We start from the raw sequence: 14,831 nt of genomic DNA on the forward strand, positions 1-14,831 counted from the left end.
ACACACACGCACACACACACACACACACGCGCGCACACACACACACACACACACACACACACACACACAAGTGCCCTTAAAATATAAGGAAGGGCCTACAGACATCAAAATGACTGGAGCGCGATTATTTCCACTTGAGTCCCTTGATTTGGAGGCATCCTAGCATAATCTTAAATCAGGGACTTTTTTTTTTTTTTCCAGAGAAGTTTATTTAAGAGAAATTTTTAGAATACTTGGTGATTTTGAAACAGTGGCAAATCATTGATAAGAAGTAATTAAGTTCTTTGGCAGGGCCCCTCCCCCACCCCCAAACCTGCCCCCTGGGCACACATGGGTGACCAACCTAAGAGCTTGCCCTGGGTTGCCCACCTGCCCACTAATACCTCCCGCTTCCTGTGTTGGCAACTCCAAGCTTCACCCTCGTTATGATGCTCTGCCTGAGTTATGATAATTATTCTGGCATTTCTCCTACCAGAACGGTTTGTACTTTTTAATAGGAGAGTCATAAACAGGGAAAAACTTTCTCAACTTGCAGGAGTGAAACTCAGTGAAATGTAAGGGCAGATATATCTGGGGGATGAGAAACACTTTTTCTTCCTCAAATCACACCCTTAGTGCAACTGCTGTGAACTCCTGTGTGCTCAGCCAAGGCAGGGTCAGCCCACGTGTGTGTGTAAGTCTCTGTTTAACTAAACCTACAGCCTCGAAAACTCTTTCTTTCTCTCCCTGCCTCTCTGGCTCGCGCTCTCTCCCTCTTCCTCTCCCTCTCTCTCTCTCTTTCACACACACACACACACACACACACACACACACGCACACAGAGTCAATGAATTTTAAGAAGAGAGCAAAGAATAGAAAAAGGAGCAGCTGAATAGCGGCAGATGAGATGTGCTCTGCTTCTTCTTCCTGTCCCTGTCTTTGGAAGGCGGCGACAGCTGTCCTAAGCCGTCTGTGGAACCTGTGAATTCTCGGACTCCACCCAGGGCCCCTGCTGGATGTGGGGTTGTTTCTGGAAAGGGAACGGGGAATGTCTGGCTGGGAGGAATGGAGAGGGACCAGCAGTGCAGTCTGCCGTCTGGATCCACACCTGTTCCCCCCGCCCCCGGCCACATGTGTGCCCTGAGCTTTGCCCCCGAGCTGGGCATGGCCACAGCGAGCCTTTGCCCTGGAGCGTTTTCGGCGTCAGCAAGAACACTGCTGTAATTTTGTCTCCCCACAACCCAGGAAACCTCAGATGCTGGGTTTAAGGTTTTGAGTCACCAGGCATTTATGGCCTGCTATTCCGGGTAGTTCAACTACGGACAGACGGTAATTAATAGCAACGGACATTTGAAAACTATGCATTTCTCTCCTCTTTTCATCGCTAGCACAGTGGCACCTTTATGGATGTAAAAGACGTGTAAACACACGGTCAACCCCAGTGTCCCAGCTCCACCCCTTCGCAGGAGCAAGAGGAACAGACGTGGGCCCGGGCAGGTGCTGGAAACAGAAGCAGGGGAGCAGGAGGGTGTGGAAGGAGGGCAGGGCCCCCGGGGGATTCTGCACATCCAGGGACAGGAGACAGTGGGGCCCCCCATGGGCTCTGGCAACAGCAGGCAGCCTCGTTGTTTATGGGGGGCATTGAAGGAGGCGGCTCTGCATGTGCACGACTGTGGGAGAAGTGAATTTTTAATTTCGGGGGCCTGCAGGCTCCATGAGGGCAGAGACAAGCTGTCTTTTACCCCCTGGAGTAGCCTAAGTGCTGAGCAGAGGGCCTGGTATGTGAGTGGCCAGCAGTGACTCGGGGGGTGAATTAAGGAGCACACTCAGGAGAGCCGAGGTGGGCTGGGGCCAGGACAGCCACACTCCGGGATGAAGTTATCAAGAGGTTAGTTCAGTGGAGACTGTGATGTCTGCACGTGAGGTTTCACCAGCTTCTGGGCCTCATGTCCAGAGTGTGGCGCTTCCCAGAAGAAGGGACGGCTCATCCCCAGGTCCGCCCTTGCAGGTGTGCCGTCACCTTCCTGCATCTCTCAGGATCACTTACGCTGTGGCAGCCCGTGGCTCTGTGTGCAGAGGGGCTCACGCTATAGCTACAGGCCCATGTCAGGATTCTTAAACAAACCACGAGGCACTCCTTTTGGGCCAGTTTCTTTATTTGATCCTGGGCTCCCAGGAGCTGGAAAGAGGTGAGCTTTGTCATGAGAGCACTTAGGGATGAGGGACGGTCCCTCAAGACTGCTGGGTTGACCCCCAGGAACTCCTGGGAGGCGGATACTCCGGGGCCTTCACTGCATCCATGGAGTATGGGGACCTTTGGTCTTGCGGCTGACAGTGCTGGCACCTTCCAGGAGGCTTGCTCTGTGGTCCACTGGTCCTCCCTCTCAGCAGGGTTCGTGGGAGGAGCTGCTGTCACCACAAGACAGCTGACCGCACTTCGAGATGCTCAGGAATAGAGGACGGTGGCATTGGCGCAGGCCACAGTGGCGTGGTCTTGGTTGTAGAGCTCCAGCAGGACCTGGTAGTCTCCCTGAGGGGCACGGGGAAGCAGCAGCTGTGAGACCCGCAGAGCCATCGCCTGGCAGCGGGCGCTCACTGAGCCCGTCACGTGTAGCCTCTGCTCTCGACCCTGGGGGTTAGGTCAGCAGGAGGAACCATGCCCTCCCCACGGGCCCCCAGGCTGGCCCAGAGAGCAGAGGGCCCCCAGGATGGCTGGCTAAGCCTGAGATGCTGGTGCTCCAGACGGTGCTCCCACGGGGAGCGGACCGATGGGGTGGTGGGGCTGGGGTGCTCAAGGCAGGCCCCCTGAGCAGGTGACCTCAGGGCCAAGACTTGAAGGAAGTGCAGGAGCTCGCCATTCCCCTGGAGGCTGGGGGCCCCGCATTTGAGGAGGCAGACGGGACTCCCAGGAGAGGCCCGTAGGAGGAGAGGGGAGGAGGCAGGGGACGGCCCGTGGCGGGTGGCGCCGGCCTCCACTCCGGGGGGTGGCCTGTCCCGACGTGGCTGTCGGCAGGGTCCCTCGTTGGAAGGAGATGGGAGGAGATGCGGAGGAAGCGGTGGACCAGGTAAGAGGTGGGGACGGTTCGGAGCAGCTGGGGCAGTCGGGGGAGAGGTGGGCGTCCTGGCTGGATTTGCAAAGAAGAGCCGAGATGGTTTGCCGAGGAGACCCACGTGGGTGGGGAAGAGAGGGGTGAAGGCTGACCCCAGGGATGCTGGCCTGAGCAACAGGAAAGGTGGAGTGCTGTGTGCGGAGACGGAGGAGACAGCTAGGGGCAAAACTCAATGGCACGGAACCCGATCGCGCCACTCGAGAATGTGTTCCTGCCTTTCGGGATCCTTTCTGGCCACGGCCAGCCACAGAGGAGCCCCTCTGCCTGCGGTCAGGAAAGGCCGGCCAGGCTGTGTGTGGCACAGCAGAGAGGCCCCGGGCAGGAGCCACATCTGCAGCGCTTGTGGCCGAAGCCCTGCCCGCCTCACAGCCAGCGGCTGAGGACACTCTGTCCCGAGGAGAAAGGCTCTGCGTGGTGGAGGGTGGAGGAAGCTCCTGGAACTCCTGGCCCATCTCTGAGGAGCCAGTCACCCAAGGGAAAGTGTGTATTAGTTGCTCAGTTGTGTCCAACTCTTTGCAATCCCATGGCCTAAAGCCCACCAGGCTCCTCTGTCCATGGGGATTCTCCAGGCAAAAATTCTGGAGTGAGCTGCCTTTCTTTTCTCCAGTAATCTTCCCAACCCAGGGATCAAATCCAGGTCTCCTGCCCTGCAGGCAGATTCTTTACCATCTGAGCCACCAGGGAAGCCCCCATCCAAGAAAGGGATGGTGTTTAATCTGTATCAGCCTGGAGGGCAGGGCCAGATCAGACCACAGGATGGATGGTACATGACTGGTCTCAGGCTAAGACAGAAGAACTTTCTAGCAATTAACAGAGGCCCAGGAGCGAGTGGGTTCCCCAGCACTGATGGGGTCTGGGGTGTGAGGGCTGCTGAAGGCAACCTTAGGCACCCTTCACCTTAAAGACGCTATGACGGTCTAGGCTCCCGAGGTCTGCTCAAATAGCAGCAGCTATGACTTCAGAAGCAGTGTTAGGGGTTTCAGTCACGGTGTAAAAGTCAGAGAATTAGGTCTGCATAAAGACCAGCTCACACAGGCACCTGAGTGGATTTCCTCCTCACTATCATCATCGTCATCACCATCATCTACTTTTCACTGTTCCTGTGCCTTTAAGAACACGCCACACAAAATTATTGTAACCCAACTGAATCTTTCATCCATGCTTCAGAAGCCTAACGAAAGATGCAGTGTTTGAAGGAAGGGGTTCGGGATTTCTGAATCACAAGATATATTAATACACACTCTGCTCTAAGGGGTGGAGGTGTTCAGGCAGCTGTGCCCATCTGCGGGCAGGAAGAAGGGATGAGGCACAGACCAGGGGCCTTTCCGCTTTTTGGATTTGCCAGGTAGAAGACTGTAGTTGCACCCTTGGCACTTAAACGGTTCAGGCCATACCTGCAAGTTGGCAGCCAAACTGGAGGCTCATAGAGTCTCTAAGGCAGAAAGCAGCCGCCACAGACAGATGCCCGCTGCAGGCGGGACTTCAGTGGGGCCAAGGACTGGTTGTGATAAAAAGAAAATAACACCGGCACACTGAAGACTGGCGGCTGGGTGGGAAGTTTTCAGTCGAGCAGGGGTGGAATTAGCACAGAGCCCACCTCGGGGGGGGAGGGGGGGTTTGGTGGGAGGAGGAGGACCTGGGGAAGGTCTTCTAAAACCAAAAGTCTGCACACCATTTCTGTCCCACGTTAGGGAGCAGCGTCTCTGCAGCCTGCAGGCTGGCGGCCGGCCAGGGGTGTCTGGGTGGGCTGGGCTGATCTTGGGCCAGCAAGGGAGCCCAGGTTGGAATTAAGGCCTCCAGCTGCCTTTGCGGCTCACATGATGGGTCACACGTGTCCGCTCTGGTTCTGTCCCCTGCAGGCCTGGCTCGGGGGTCAGGACTGACCGGGTTCCTGCTCCACGGGCCCAGAAAGTCTTGAAGAGGTAGGAGGACCGCATAGAGGGCTTCTGTGGATGCTTGAACAGGCAGGCGGGGGCAGGCAACCTAACCAGTGTCTTAGTCTCACACTGGGCAACATCTCAAGGAACACTGTTAGTGGGCCATGGATGTGGGTAATGCATTCACCCATGTAGCCTACGTGGATGCAATAAACCTCGTTACATCTGGGCTTCATTTCTTTCAAAGCAATCCTATGGCTTTTAAGTTCTTTCTCTCTATTTCATTGCAGTTGCTAAGAGTAACTGCTTTTTTTTAAATCAATAATGCAAAACAAAAATTAATTGCCTGCAAATTTCGAGTTGATGAATTGGGGGTGCATGGGAAGGATCTGCAGGAAAAAATGGAGAAAGAAAAAGAATTCAAATAGCAAAGATTTAAAGCAAAAACTTTGTGGGAGAAATTTGGTCTCACATCCTAGAAGGGAAGAGAGTTTGCACAACTTGCATGTTACCCTGAAAGGCTTGAGGAGAAGACTCTGGAAAGCCGGACCTGCCCCAGCTGCCAGAGCATCGCTGGAGAAAGACCGAGGTGGTCTGGAGACTTGGCGGCTTGAAGCGGAGGAATGCAGAGGCTGGGACAGAAAGGGAACACGCCCCGGGGGATGAAACAAGTTCAAGAGATTCTTTATGGAGAAGGAGGTCCTCTTCTAGAGTCACACTCAGGCTTTGGAAGATGAAAAGGATGAAATTGAAAACCAAAAAATGAAGCCGATTACATTTCTGCGATTCTCTTGACGTTTTTCTGAAGGATGCTCTCAGGAGTATCTATTGAGAATGGACCACTATGTCCGAGTCGCTGGAGTTCAGCTGTTTCATAAAGTAATGGTATTTTAAATAAAAAGGAATTGTTGGAAAAACAGTGAAGGTGCAAGGCGTGGACATTTTATTTACGGGGTGGGAGCTTGTGAGTACTGAGCAAGCACAGTAACCGGGGAGCTTAGTGCTTTCTGGGCTGTCTCTCTTCCCTTCTCTGAACGGCCAGCCCACCTGTGGCTGCCTGCCTCGCCTCTAACAGTCTGGCCACGCGGAGGGCCCTGGGCAGAGTCCTCCAGCAGGACAGGGCCCTAGAGCCCCTCCCTAGGGGCGCTGCCTCCACAAAGGGTGCCCCAGGGTCCCGCTGGACAAAAATGTTAAACACCCAAACGCCAAAACCCGTGCATCAAGCTTTAATTAGCAAGTGCTCATGGTGAAGTAACAGCTTCACCCAGAAAGGGTCTTCTCAGTGAAAGGCGATGCGAAAACTTAAAGGTTTCAGTTTAATTTCCTCTCCTCCTCCTCTGCTGTCTCCCCCCAACCCACCTCCTTCTTTAAGAAACTGCTCAATACAATAATTAAGGAACAAAACAAAACAGCAAACCAAACCCTTACCTCGGGAATTTCAAATCCAGGGTTATTGAGAGGGCCGGCATAATAAATCTGCTCTGGAAAAACAGACAAAACGCACATCACGTCATTCAATCATCGAAAACAGAATTGACTCGCTCTATTATCTGTGCTTATTGTGCCCTGGGGATCCAGTGATGGAAGCAAAAGGTCTCTGACTGTGTTACATAAATCCCTGAGTAAGACAGAATCCAGGCTGTAGCAGGGAGCCAGAGACAGGCAGGGCATGAGAGAGCCAGGCAGAATGAGGGTTCAGAGGGTAGGCTGGCCCTGGGATGCTCAAGGTTAACTCCTAAGACAACTTCCCGCAACTGGTCCACCTTGGACAGTTACGATCCCTTTGGGCTCAGCGCCCTCGTTTTTAAGACGGGTATAGTAAGGACAGCAACAGAGTTGCGAGGAATGAAGAGAGTTAATCCATATAAAGCACTGATAACGACGTTTGGGAAGATTTGCTAAAGTTACAAACGGAGATGCTGTGTTTGAGACAATGGTTGGTGTGGGACGTTTGCATGACAAGATCTCCCCAAGGCTTCTCGCGGATTCTGCGACTTCTCAGTAGCCTTTCAAGAAAATCCCTTTGCTGCTGACGGCAGGAGCAGGTTTCTGCTGCCTGCAGCTCAAGAACCATGGCTGCTAGGACCACGAACCACTTAGAGTCCCTCAGGGAACGGGCCCCAGCTCACGGAGGAGCAGAGTCCCAGCACACCAGTGAGTGTGCCCCTCCCCGGCAGGTGTGGCTGGATTCTGCTTGGATTCCCTCGGACGCGTTTTATACCCACTTCTATTTGGTGTTTTAAGGTGACACAGTGCAAATGGCTGGGCCTTGGAGGCAGGGCCCAGCTCTCCTCCTCACTAAGTGTTGGTGGACGAGTTGCTCAACTTCCCCGTGACTCAGCACCCGCACGGGCAGCACAGAAGTAGGAAGGCATCTCCCGCAGGGCGCGGAGGGGCCAGGAGCCCGTGTGTGAGCTCGCGGAGAGCGGGGCCCCGGGAAGGGGGAGCCAGCAGGTCTTTCCAGCACGTTTCTCCCCTTACTTCCCAATGTGAAGAAGAGGGACGCGAAGGTTCCGGGGGGATGCGGAGAAACGCACCAAGGCTGGGTTTGGGAACCTTCTTCCTGAGCCAGTGTGAACAACTGATAAGTTCTACTGGTGTCTTTTTTTTTTCTTTTTTTAGCTTCCATTTTAAAAAATGGATGAGGGCTGTTTTTTGAAGCATACCAAACAAATGCTATCTAGCACTTTGTTACGCTCATTTAATGCTCCGAGATCTGCTGATTTGTGCTTCACTATGAGCAACCTTTGCAGAGTGAGAGATTGCCATGAATTCACTTTGCAGTTTCAACTGGAGCTTTTCTGTGGGCCCATCAAGTTCCTGAGAATTGCTGCAAGTAACTCGTGAAACTTTTTTTTTTTTAAACCTGATGAAACAACACCTAAAATTAAATCCTTGCTCCTTCCTTTTCCAGATCATCTCGGGTTCTGAGATTCCTTTAATTAACATCCTCACACTCCAGGGCTATAAAAAGAGCCGCGGTGTATCTGCACCCACTTCTTTCTCTCCTTCTTTGGGAATCTTGATCAGTTTTTAATACAGAGTATATTAAAATTTTCACCCTCCTGCTTCTGAATACTTGAAGTCGTTTCTGCCAACTGGCTTTTTTTGGGGGGGCCCAGATATTTGTGTGATTGGCACACAGTGTCTTTTTAGAGAGGAAATGGATTTTTAAATGTGGAAATAACAGCTCCCAAAGAGTCGTGGACCAGACGGCTGCCCTTTCACTAAGAGAGTGATCTAATGTTATTTAAACTTAGACACATTCACTGTGCACTGGCAATGGGGTGTTTATAAAACCATGAAATGAGCAGCCTTCTAGGGCTGAGTAGAGTCCCACCAAGCCCCTTCTCCAGGCATTCAGAGATGTGCTTGTTATCCTGGTCTTTCTGCCCTAATATCACGCGGGCCTCGTCTCAGTGACAAACTCCTATAAGGACTCGTTGACAATCTTAGCCTCTTTCTCTGCCAAGAATGGTTCCGACAGACACATGGGTTGTGTCCCCCACTTCTAGCCAGATAGTTTCTCCTCTGGGCAGGGGACCTGGCTGGTGGGAGCTTTATGGGGTCTGGGAAAGGGCAACAGGAACAGTCCAGAAAGGCAAGGCAAACCTTTTCTGAGCAGTAATAGGATCCCCTAACAGAGAAACTCCAAAATCACTGCAGATGGTGACTGTGGCCATGAAATTAAAAGATGCTTGCTCTTTGGAAGTAAGAGAGAGACTTCCTTCGTGGCTCAGACGGTAAAGCGTCTGTCTACAATGCGGGAGAGCCGGGTTCAATCCCTGGGTGGGGAAGATCCTCTGGAGAAGGAAATGGCAATCCACTCCAGTACTACTGCCTGGAAAATCCCATGGACAGAGGAGCTTGATAGGCTACAGTCCATGGGGTTGCAAAGAGTCGGACACGACTGAGCGTCTTCACTTTCACTTTCACTCCTTGGAAGGAAAGTTATGACCAACATAGATAGCATATTCAAACACAGAGACATTACTTTGCCAGCAAAGGTCTGTCTAGTCAAGGCTATGGTTTTTCCAGTGGTCATGTATGGGTGTGAGAGTTGGACTGTGAAGAAAGCTGAGTGCCAAAGAATTGATGCTTTTGAACTGTGGTGTTGGAGAAGACTCTTGAGAGTCCCTTGGACTGTGGGGAGATCCAACCAGTCCATCCTAAAGGAGATCAGTCCTGGGTGTTCTTTGGAAGGACTGATGCTAAATCTGAAACTCCAATACTTTGCCCACCTGATGCGAAGAGTTGACTCATTGGAAAAGACTCTGATGCTGGGAGGGATTAGGGGCAGGAGGAGAAGGGGACGACAGAGGATGAGATGGCTGGATGGCATCACCGACTCAATGGACGTGAGTCTGAGTGAACTCCAGGAGTTGGTGATGGACAGGGAGCCCTGGCGTGCTGCGATTCATGGGGTCGCAAAGAGTCGGACACGACTGAGTGACTGAACTGAACTGAACAGAGAAACTCACATCTCACCCCAGCTACATGAGTAGCTGTATCACTGGCGAAGTTGTCAGAACTTCTTGAAGGGCCTTTTCATTGGAAACATACAGAGTTTGAGTTTTCTTCTGATGATGCACAATTACATGGCCTCTTCACGAGGTCATAGTATGCACAGGTCAGACAAGCTGTGCCGGTTCTCCGTTTGGAGGCTGTACAGGCTGCTAAGGCCCAGCCCTTCCCCTACAAGATGTCCATGCCCTGATTTTTCGAGCCCGTAGATACTTTACAAGGCGAAGGGGATTTTGCAGATGCAAAATTAGGATTTCGAGATGTCATATTAAGGATTTTGAGATGGGAGATTATCTTGGATTGTCTGGGTGAGTCCAGCGTAACTACAAGGGTCCCCATAAGCTGGGGAAGAGCAGCAGAAGAAGGGGATGTGAGGATGGAATCAGGGAGGAGGGATGTGGCTATAAGTCAAGGAAAGCCAGCAGCCTCCAGAAACTAAAAACCTCAAGGAAATGGACCTTTATCCATCCTTGGAATTCTCCCGAAGGAAACAGCCCTCCTGACTCTGGTTTCAGGCTTCTGGTGTTCAGAATTGTAAGAGAACACCTTTGTGTGGCAAGCTAGGGTCACAGCAGCAGTAGGGCACTGATACACTGATCTCAGGTTCAGAGAGGAGACTGGGTGGTCGGCCTGAGAAGGGCCAAGAGTGGTGGCTTACATATATTTGAAGTGAAGTGAAGTGAAAGTAGCTCAGTCGTGTCTGACTCTTTGCAACTCCATGGACTATACAGTCCTTGGAATTCTCCAGGCCAGAATACTGGAGTGGGTAGCCCTTCCCTTCTCCAGGGGATCTTCCCAATCCAGGGGTCGAACCCAGGCCTCCTGCATTGCAGGCAGATTCTTGGGCTCCAGCAAAGACCTCTTTGGAACCATGACACCCGCATACTCTAGGTATTCAACAAAAGAGAAAGTACCTGGGCTAGACAGTGAAATTTCCAACACAAATTCCAACCAAACTCAGGACAGGTGGTTAAGAAAAATGCAGAGTGATACAGAGCCTACCAGGTCAGTGATGCTTAGTACAACATTCCACAAAAGCATGACTACCTTGTATTGGCATCACTAGATAAAGCAGCCGCCACCGACATGTGGCCATTGAGAACTTGAAAGGTAGCTAGTGTGGCTAAGTGTTTAATTTAATTTAAATGTAAGTGATTTCAATAGCCCCCCCGTGACGAGTGGCTATCGTATTGGACATTGCGGTTTTAGGTCAGCACTATCTACTGGAAATATAATGTGAGCCACATTTGTAATTTGCATTATTTTTAAAAAGGAAAAAGAAACAAGTGAAATTAATTTAATAATGCATGCATATTAACCCCGATATTGAAATTATTATAATTTCAATGAGCCTATTTGCAAAGCAGGAATAAAGGCACAGACGTAGAGAACAAATGAACGGCCACCAAGGAGGGAAAAGAGGGTGGGACGACGAACTGAGAGACTGGCGTTGACATACGTGCACTATGGATATTATGTCTAAAACAGAGAATGAATGAGAACCTACTGCGGAGCACAGGGAACTCTGCTCCGCTTTCCGTGGCGGCTTAAATGGGAAGAAAATCCGAAAAAGAGGGGATGTGTATACGTGCGTAGCTCATCCACTTTGCTGTACGGCAGAGACTAACACAGCATTATAAAGCAGCTAGACTTCAACAAAAACATTTTTTTTTTTTGGCAATAGAAAATATAATGAATACATTGCATACAAAATACAAATTTTGAATTTAATTAAAAAAAAAAATCTAGGTCTCTAAAGGCAAAAAAGTGTTAAAGAACTTAAAGCCATTGACAATGAATATTTATCTGGCAGAGTGAGACCAGCTAACAATTAAAGGGGGAAAAAACCCCGATGATGCCTATAAGACAATGACATGCATATCAAAGTTAAGTTAAACTTGAAAAAACTGATCAAGGCTTTCAAAATCCTTTTCAAAAATGGCACCTTTTATGACCATATTGAAAGTAAAACATGCATGAATTAAAATATGCCATTAATAATTTTATCTTGAAGTTTTGTGAATCATCTCTGCTTGAAAGATTTTTTCAACAAAATTTTTAAAAAGGAGTATAATTTCAAGAGATTATCAATGTAGAAAGCATCAGTGAGATTAAAAAAATTTTTTTTCAATCTATGTTTTGTACAAAGTCTTCAAAATTTGTTGCAAACTCTGCACTCCGAGCCCACCTCACTTGGATGGGCCCTGTTTCTGATCATCAGGGGCCACACGTGACCGGTGGCTCCTGGACTGGACAGGGCCACCAATGGAGCTGTGGATGGCCCAGGAGGTGAAATGATTTCCTCCAACTTCCTTCCTCCTACAAGAGCTTTCTGCCTTTGCTGCCCAGGTTTTCTCTGTAAGAGCATAACTTCTGGCAGCAAGAAGGGAAGGAGGATTTATTTATTTTTTTCCCTTACCAACCTATTTTTGGATTTCTGTGGATAAACACTTAATATAACTCTCAAAATACAGCTTGTGAATCGGTGGGCTTATTGCATTGCCAGAAGGAGAACCAAAGAAAATGGTGATGGGAAGAAAGGAAGAAACTGAGCTGATCTTCAGAGACCTGGGGCAGCTGCAGGGAAGGGCAGTGTGACTGAAAGTCAGGAAACAGACGGCACAGAGGGTGGTCTTCCTCAGATTGGGGGTCTCAGGTGTTCGTGCACATCAGAGCTCTCAGGACGTTTGTTAAAATGCAAACACCAGCAACTCACGGGGTCCACAGGAGAGCTGCCAGTCCGCCGTCTCAAATAGCTCCCTACATGATGATTACACAGAATTGTGAGTACTGGCTTCCCTGGTGGCTCACACGGTAAAGCATCTGCCTGTAATGCAGGAGACCCGGGTTCGATCCCTGGGTCAGGAGGATCCCCTGGAGAAGGAGATGGCAACCCCCTCCAGTACTCTTGCCTGGAGAATTCCGTGGACAGAGGAGCCTTGTAGGCTACAGTCCATGGGGTCGCAAAGAGTCAGACATGACTGACTGACTTCACTTCAATTAGAGTTAATGAAACTCCACAACAGGCTGAGAATTTGTAAAGGATCCCGTATTACCTTAGAGAATTAAAAACACTTTGGCCCTTTGTTGCTCTTCAGTTTCTAAGTCATGTCTGACTCTCTGCCAACCCATGGACTGCAGTATGCCAGGCTTCCCCATCCTTCACTGTCTCCCAGAGTTTACTCAAGTTCATGTTCAATGAGTCGGTGATGCCATCCAACCATCGCATCCTCTGTCATCCCCTTTTCCTCCTGCCTTCAGTCCTTCCCAGCATCAGGGTCTTTTCCAAGAAGTCAGTTCTTCGCATCAGGTGGCCAAAGTATTGGAGCTTCAACTTCAGCATCCGTCCTTCCAATGAATATTCAGGACTGATCTCCTTTAGGATGGACTGGTTTCATCTCCTTGCAGTTCAAGGGACTCTCAAGACTCTTCTCTAGCACCCCAATTTGAAAGCATCAATTCTTTGATGCTCAGATTCTTTATGGTCCAACTCTCACATTCGTACATAACTACTAGAAAAACCCATAGCTTTGACTATCCGGACCTAGGTCCTATGTCACTATTAATCTCAATATTTTGGGCTCAACAAAAAGAACTGATGGATTTCAAAGGACAAGTTCAATACATTCTTGGCTCATTTACAAGAGGCTTAATTCTGAGGATGGAGGGAAGCTCCCAGGGCTACAGAATTCCTTAATAGGCAATATGTCTTTCTCTTTCTTCTTTCCTTCCTTCCTTCCTTTCCTTCTCTTAGTAAAAAAAAAGTCTAAGGTGATCATTGTTTCTATTTTTATTTTTTGCAGTTCAAGGGAGGGTGTTTCCTGCTAATGCAGTAATAAACCACTGTTTTTGTTGATTCTTCATGAACTTGCAGCAGCGGCAGCTGCCCAGTCACTGCAAGAAGGAAACCCACAGCTGCTTGAAGTATGCAAAGAACCAAACATGACGAGAAGAAAGGCTGAAGGCTGAGCTGCTGGTGCTTCCAAATTCCAGTTTCATGAGAACTGCAGGCGGGGGTCTCTCCCCAGAGGTGGAAGGGGGCTGCGGGGGCTCTGCTCTCTCAGCCAGCAGAGGATATACAACCTGGACCTGAGTCAGGTTCCTGCTACCCTCCAAGGAAAAAAGGTCTTAAACTTCTAAGCCCCCGAGGCTCTGCCGCCTCTCCAGGCCTTGTTAAAATGCAGACTTCCACTCTGAGATTGATGACTTCAGGGGCTCAGAGCCCTTGCTTGAGAAATCCCTCATCACCTGCTGGCAGTTGCTGCCATTTATCACTTACTGAGTCCTGTGTGCCAGACTCTGTCCTAAGGACTTTGTATAATTGTCCAATTTATCCTTACTAAGAATCCCATGAGGTCTCTATGTGGAAACTGAGGCTCAGACACACTGAGTAATTCTGCCTGAAGTCACATAGCCATAAGGGACGGCAAAGGTCCGGTTCTGTGTGAGCCTGGCTTCCCACCCTGTGTGGGAGGAGACTCAGAGCAAAGGCCCGGGGACCCGCAGGATGAAAGCCCGAAGAAGCAAAGCAGCTTCGAGACGCAGGAAGTCTTGATGTTGTTTAGTCGCTCAGTCGGGTCCGACTCTTTGCGACTCCATGGACAGTAGCCCGCCAGGCTCCTCTGTCCATGAGGTTTCCCAGGTGAGAAGACTGGAGTGGGTTGCCATGCCCTTCTCCGAGGCATCTTCCTGACCCAGAGATCGAATCTGCATCTCCTTGTTCTCCTGCACTGGCAGGTGGATTCTTTACTGCTGAGCCACCTGGGAAGCCCAGAGATAAGTAGGTCCCACTGAGACTGCTGGATTCAAAGTCCAGAGTGCTAACCGTTACACCACAGGGCCACTATTGGAGGTCTACAATGGCCCAGAAATCATGGATGTGCAGACAGGTAGGGAACGCTACCCCAGAGAAGATGTATTTTAAAATTAAGGCCTCAGACACAGCCACTTGCTCCCCTTCTTTCAGAGCAGAAATCAGCGGCTCAGTCCCTGGGACTGCATTTGTTACTAACGTGTGCCGTGAATGCAGGACAGTCGCAAAGGGAGGCCCCAGGTGGGGCTGCGGGGCTGCTGACAGAGGCTGGCCGGTCCTTGGCGTGGGTCACCGGCGGGACGCGTCAAGGTGGCCTCTGCCTGGAAGGTGTTTTGTCTTGTTTCTACTACAGCTGTGTGAGGTATAAGGCATTTTGCAGAAAGTGTTCCGGGTACTTTTTCCAAATCTAGGCAATTTCCTTTGTTTCTTAGACCCACAAAGAGCAGCACTTAGAAATAGAGACAGTGAGGCAGCGGAACTCTGGCTGATGAAATGTGAATTGCTGACCTAGATAGAGCTGTTAGGACT

General features: G+C 50.2%; 1 protein-coding gene across 1 annotated transcript in view; it reads right to left on the bottom strand.

Moving 5' to 3' along the window:
• Window positions 1–2,425: 2,425 nt before the first annotated feature.
• LY86 (lymphocyte antigen 86) overlaps window positions 2,426–14,831 on the bottom strand; it is a 41,635-nt gene continuing 29,229 nt past the window's right edge. Inside the window, exons 4-5 of the mRNA XM_068994035.1 lie at window positions 6,395–6,447; window positions 2,426–2,509 (exon numbers count right to left, since the gene is read on the bottom strand). Coding sequence (XP_068850136.1) covers window positions 2,426–2,509; window positions 6,395–6,447 — 137 coding nt within the window. The remainder of the gene's footprint in view (window positions 2,510–6,394; window positions 6,448–14,831) is intronic.

The sequence above is a fragment of the Capricornis sumatraensis genome, chromosome 22, assembly GCF_032405125.1.
Source record: "Capricornis sumatraensis isolate serow.1 chromosome 22, serow.2, whole genome shotgun sequence".
In the NCBI taxonomy this organism is placed as follows: Eukaryota; Metazoa; Chordata; class Mammalia; order Artiodactyla; family Bovidae; genus Capricornis; species Capricornis sumatraensis.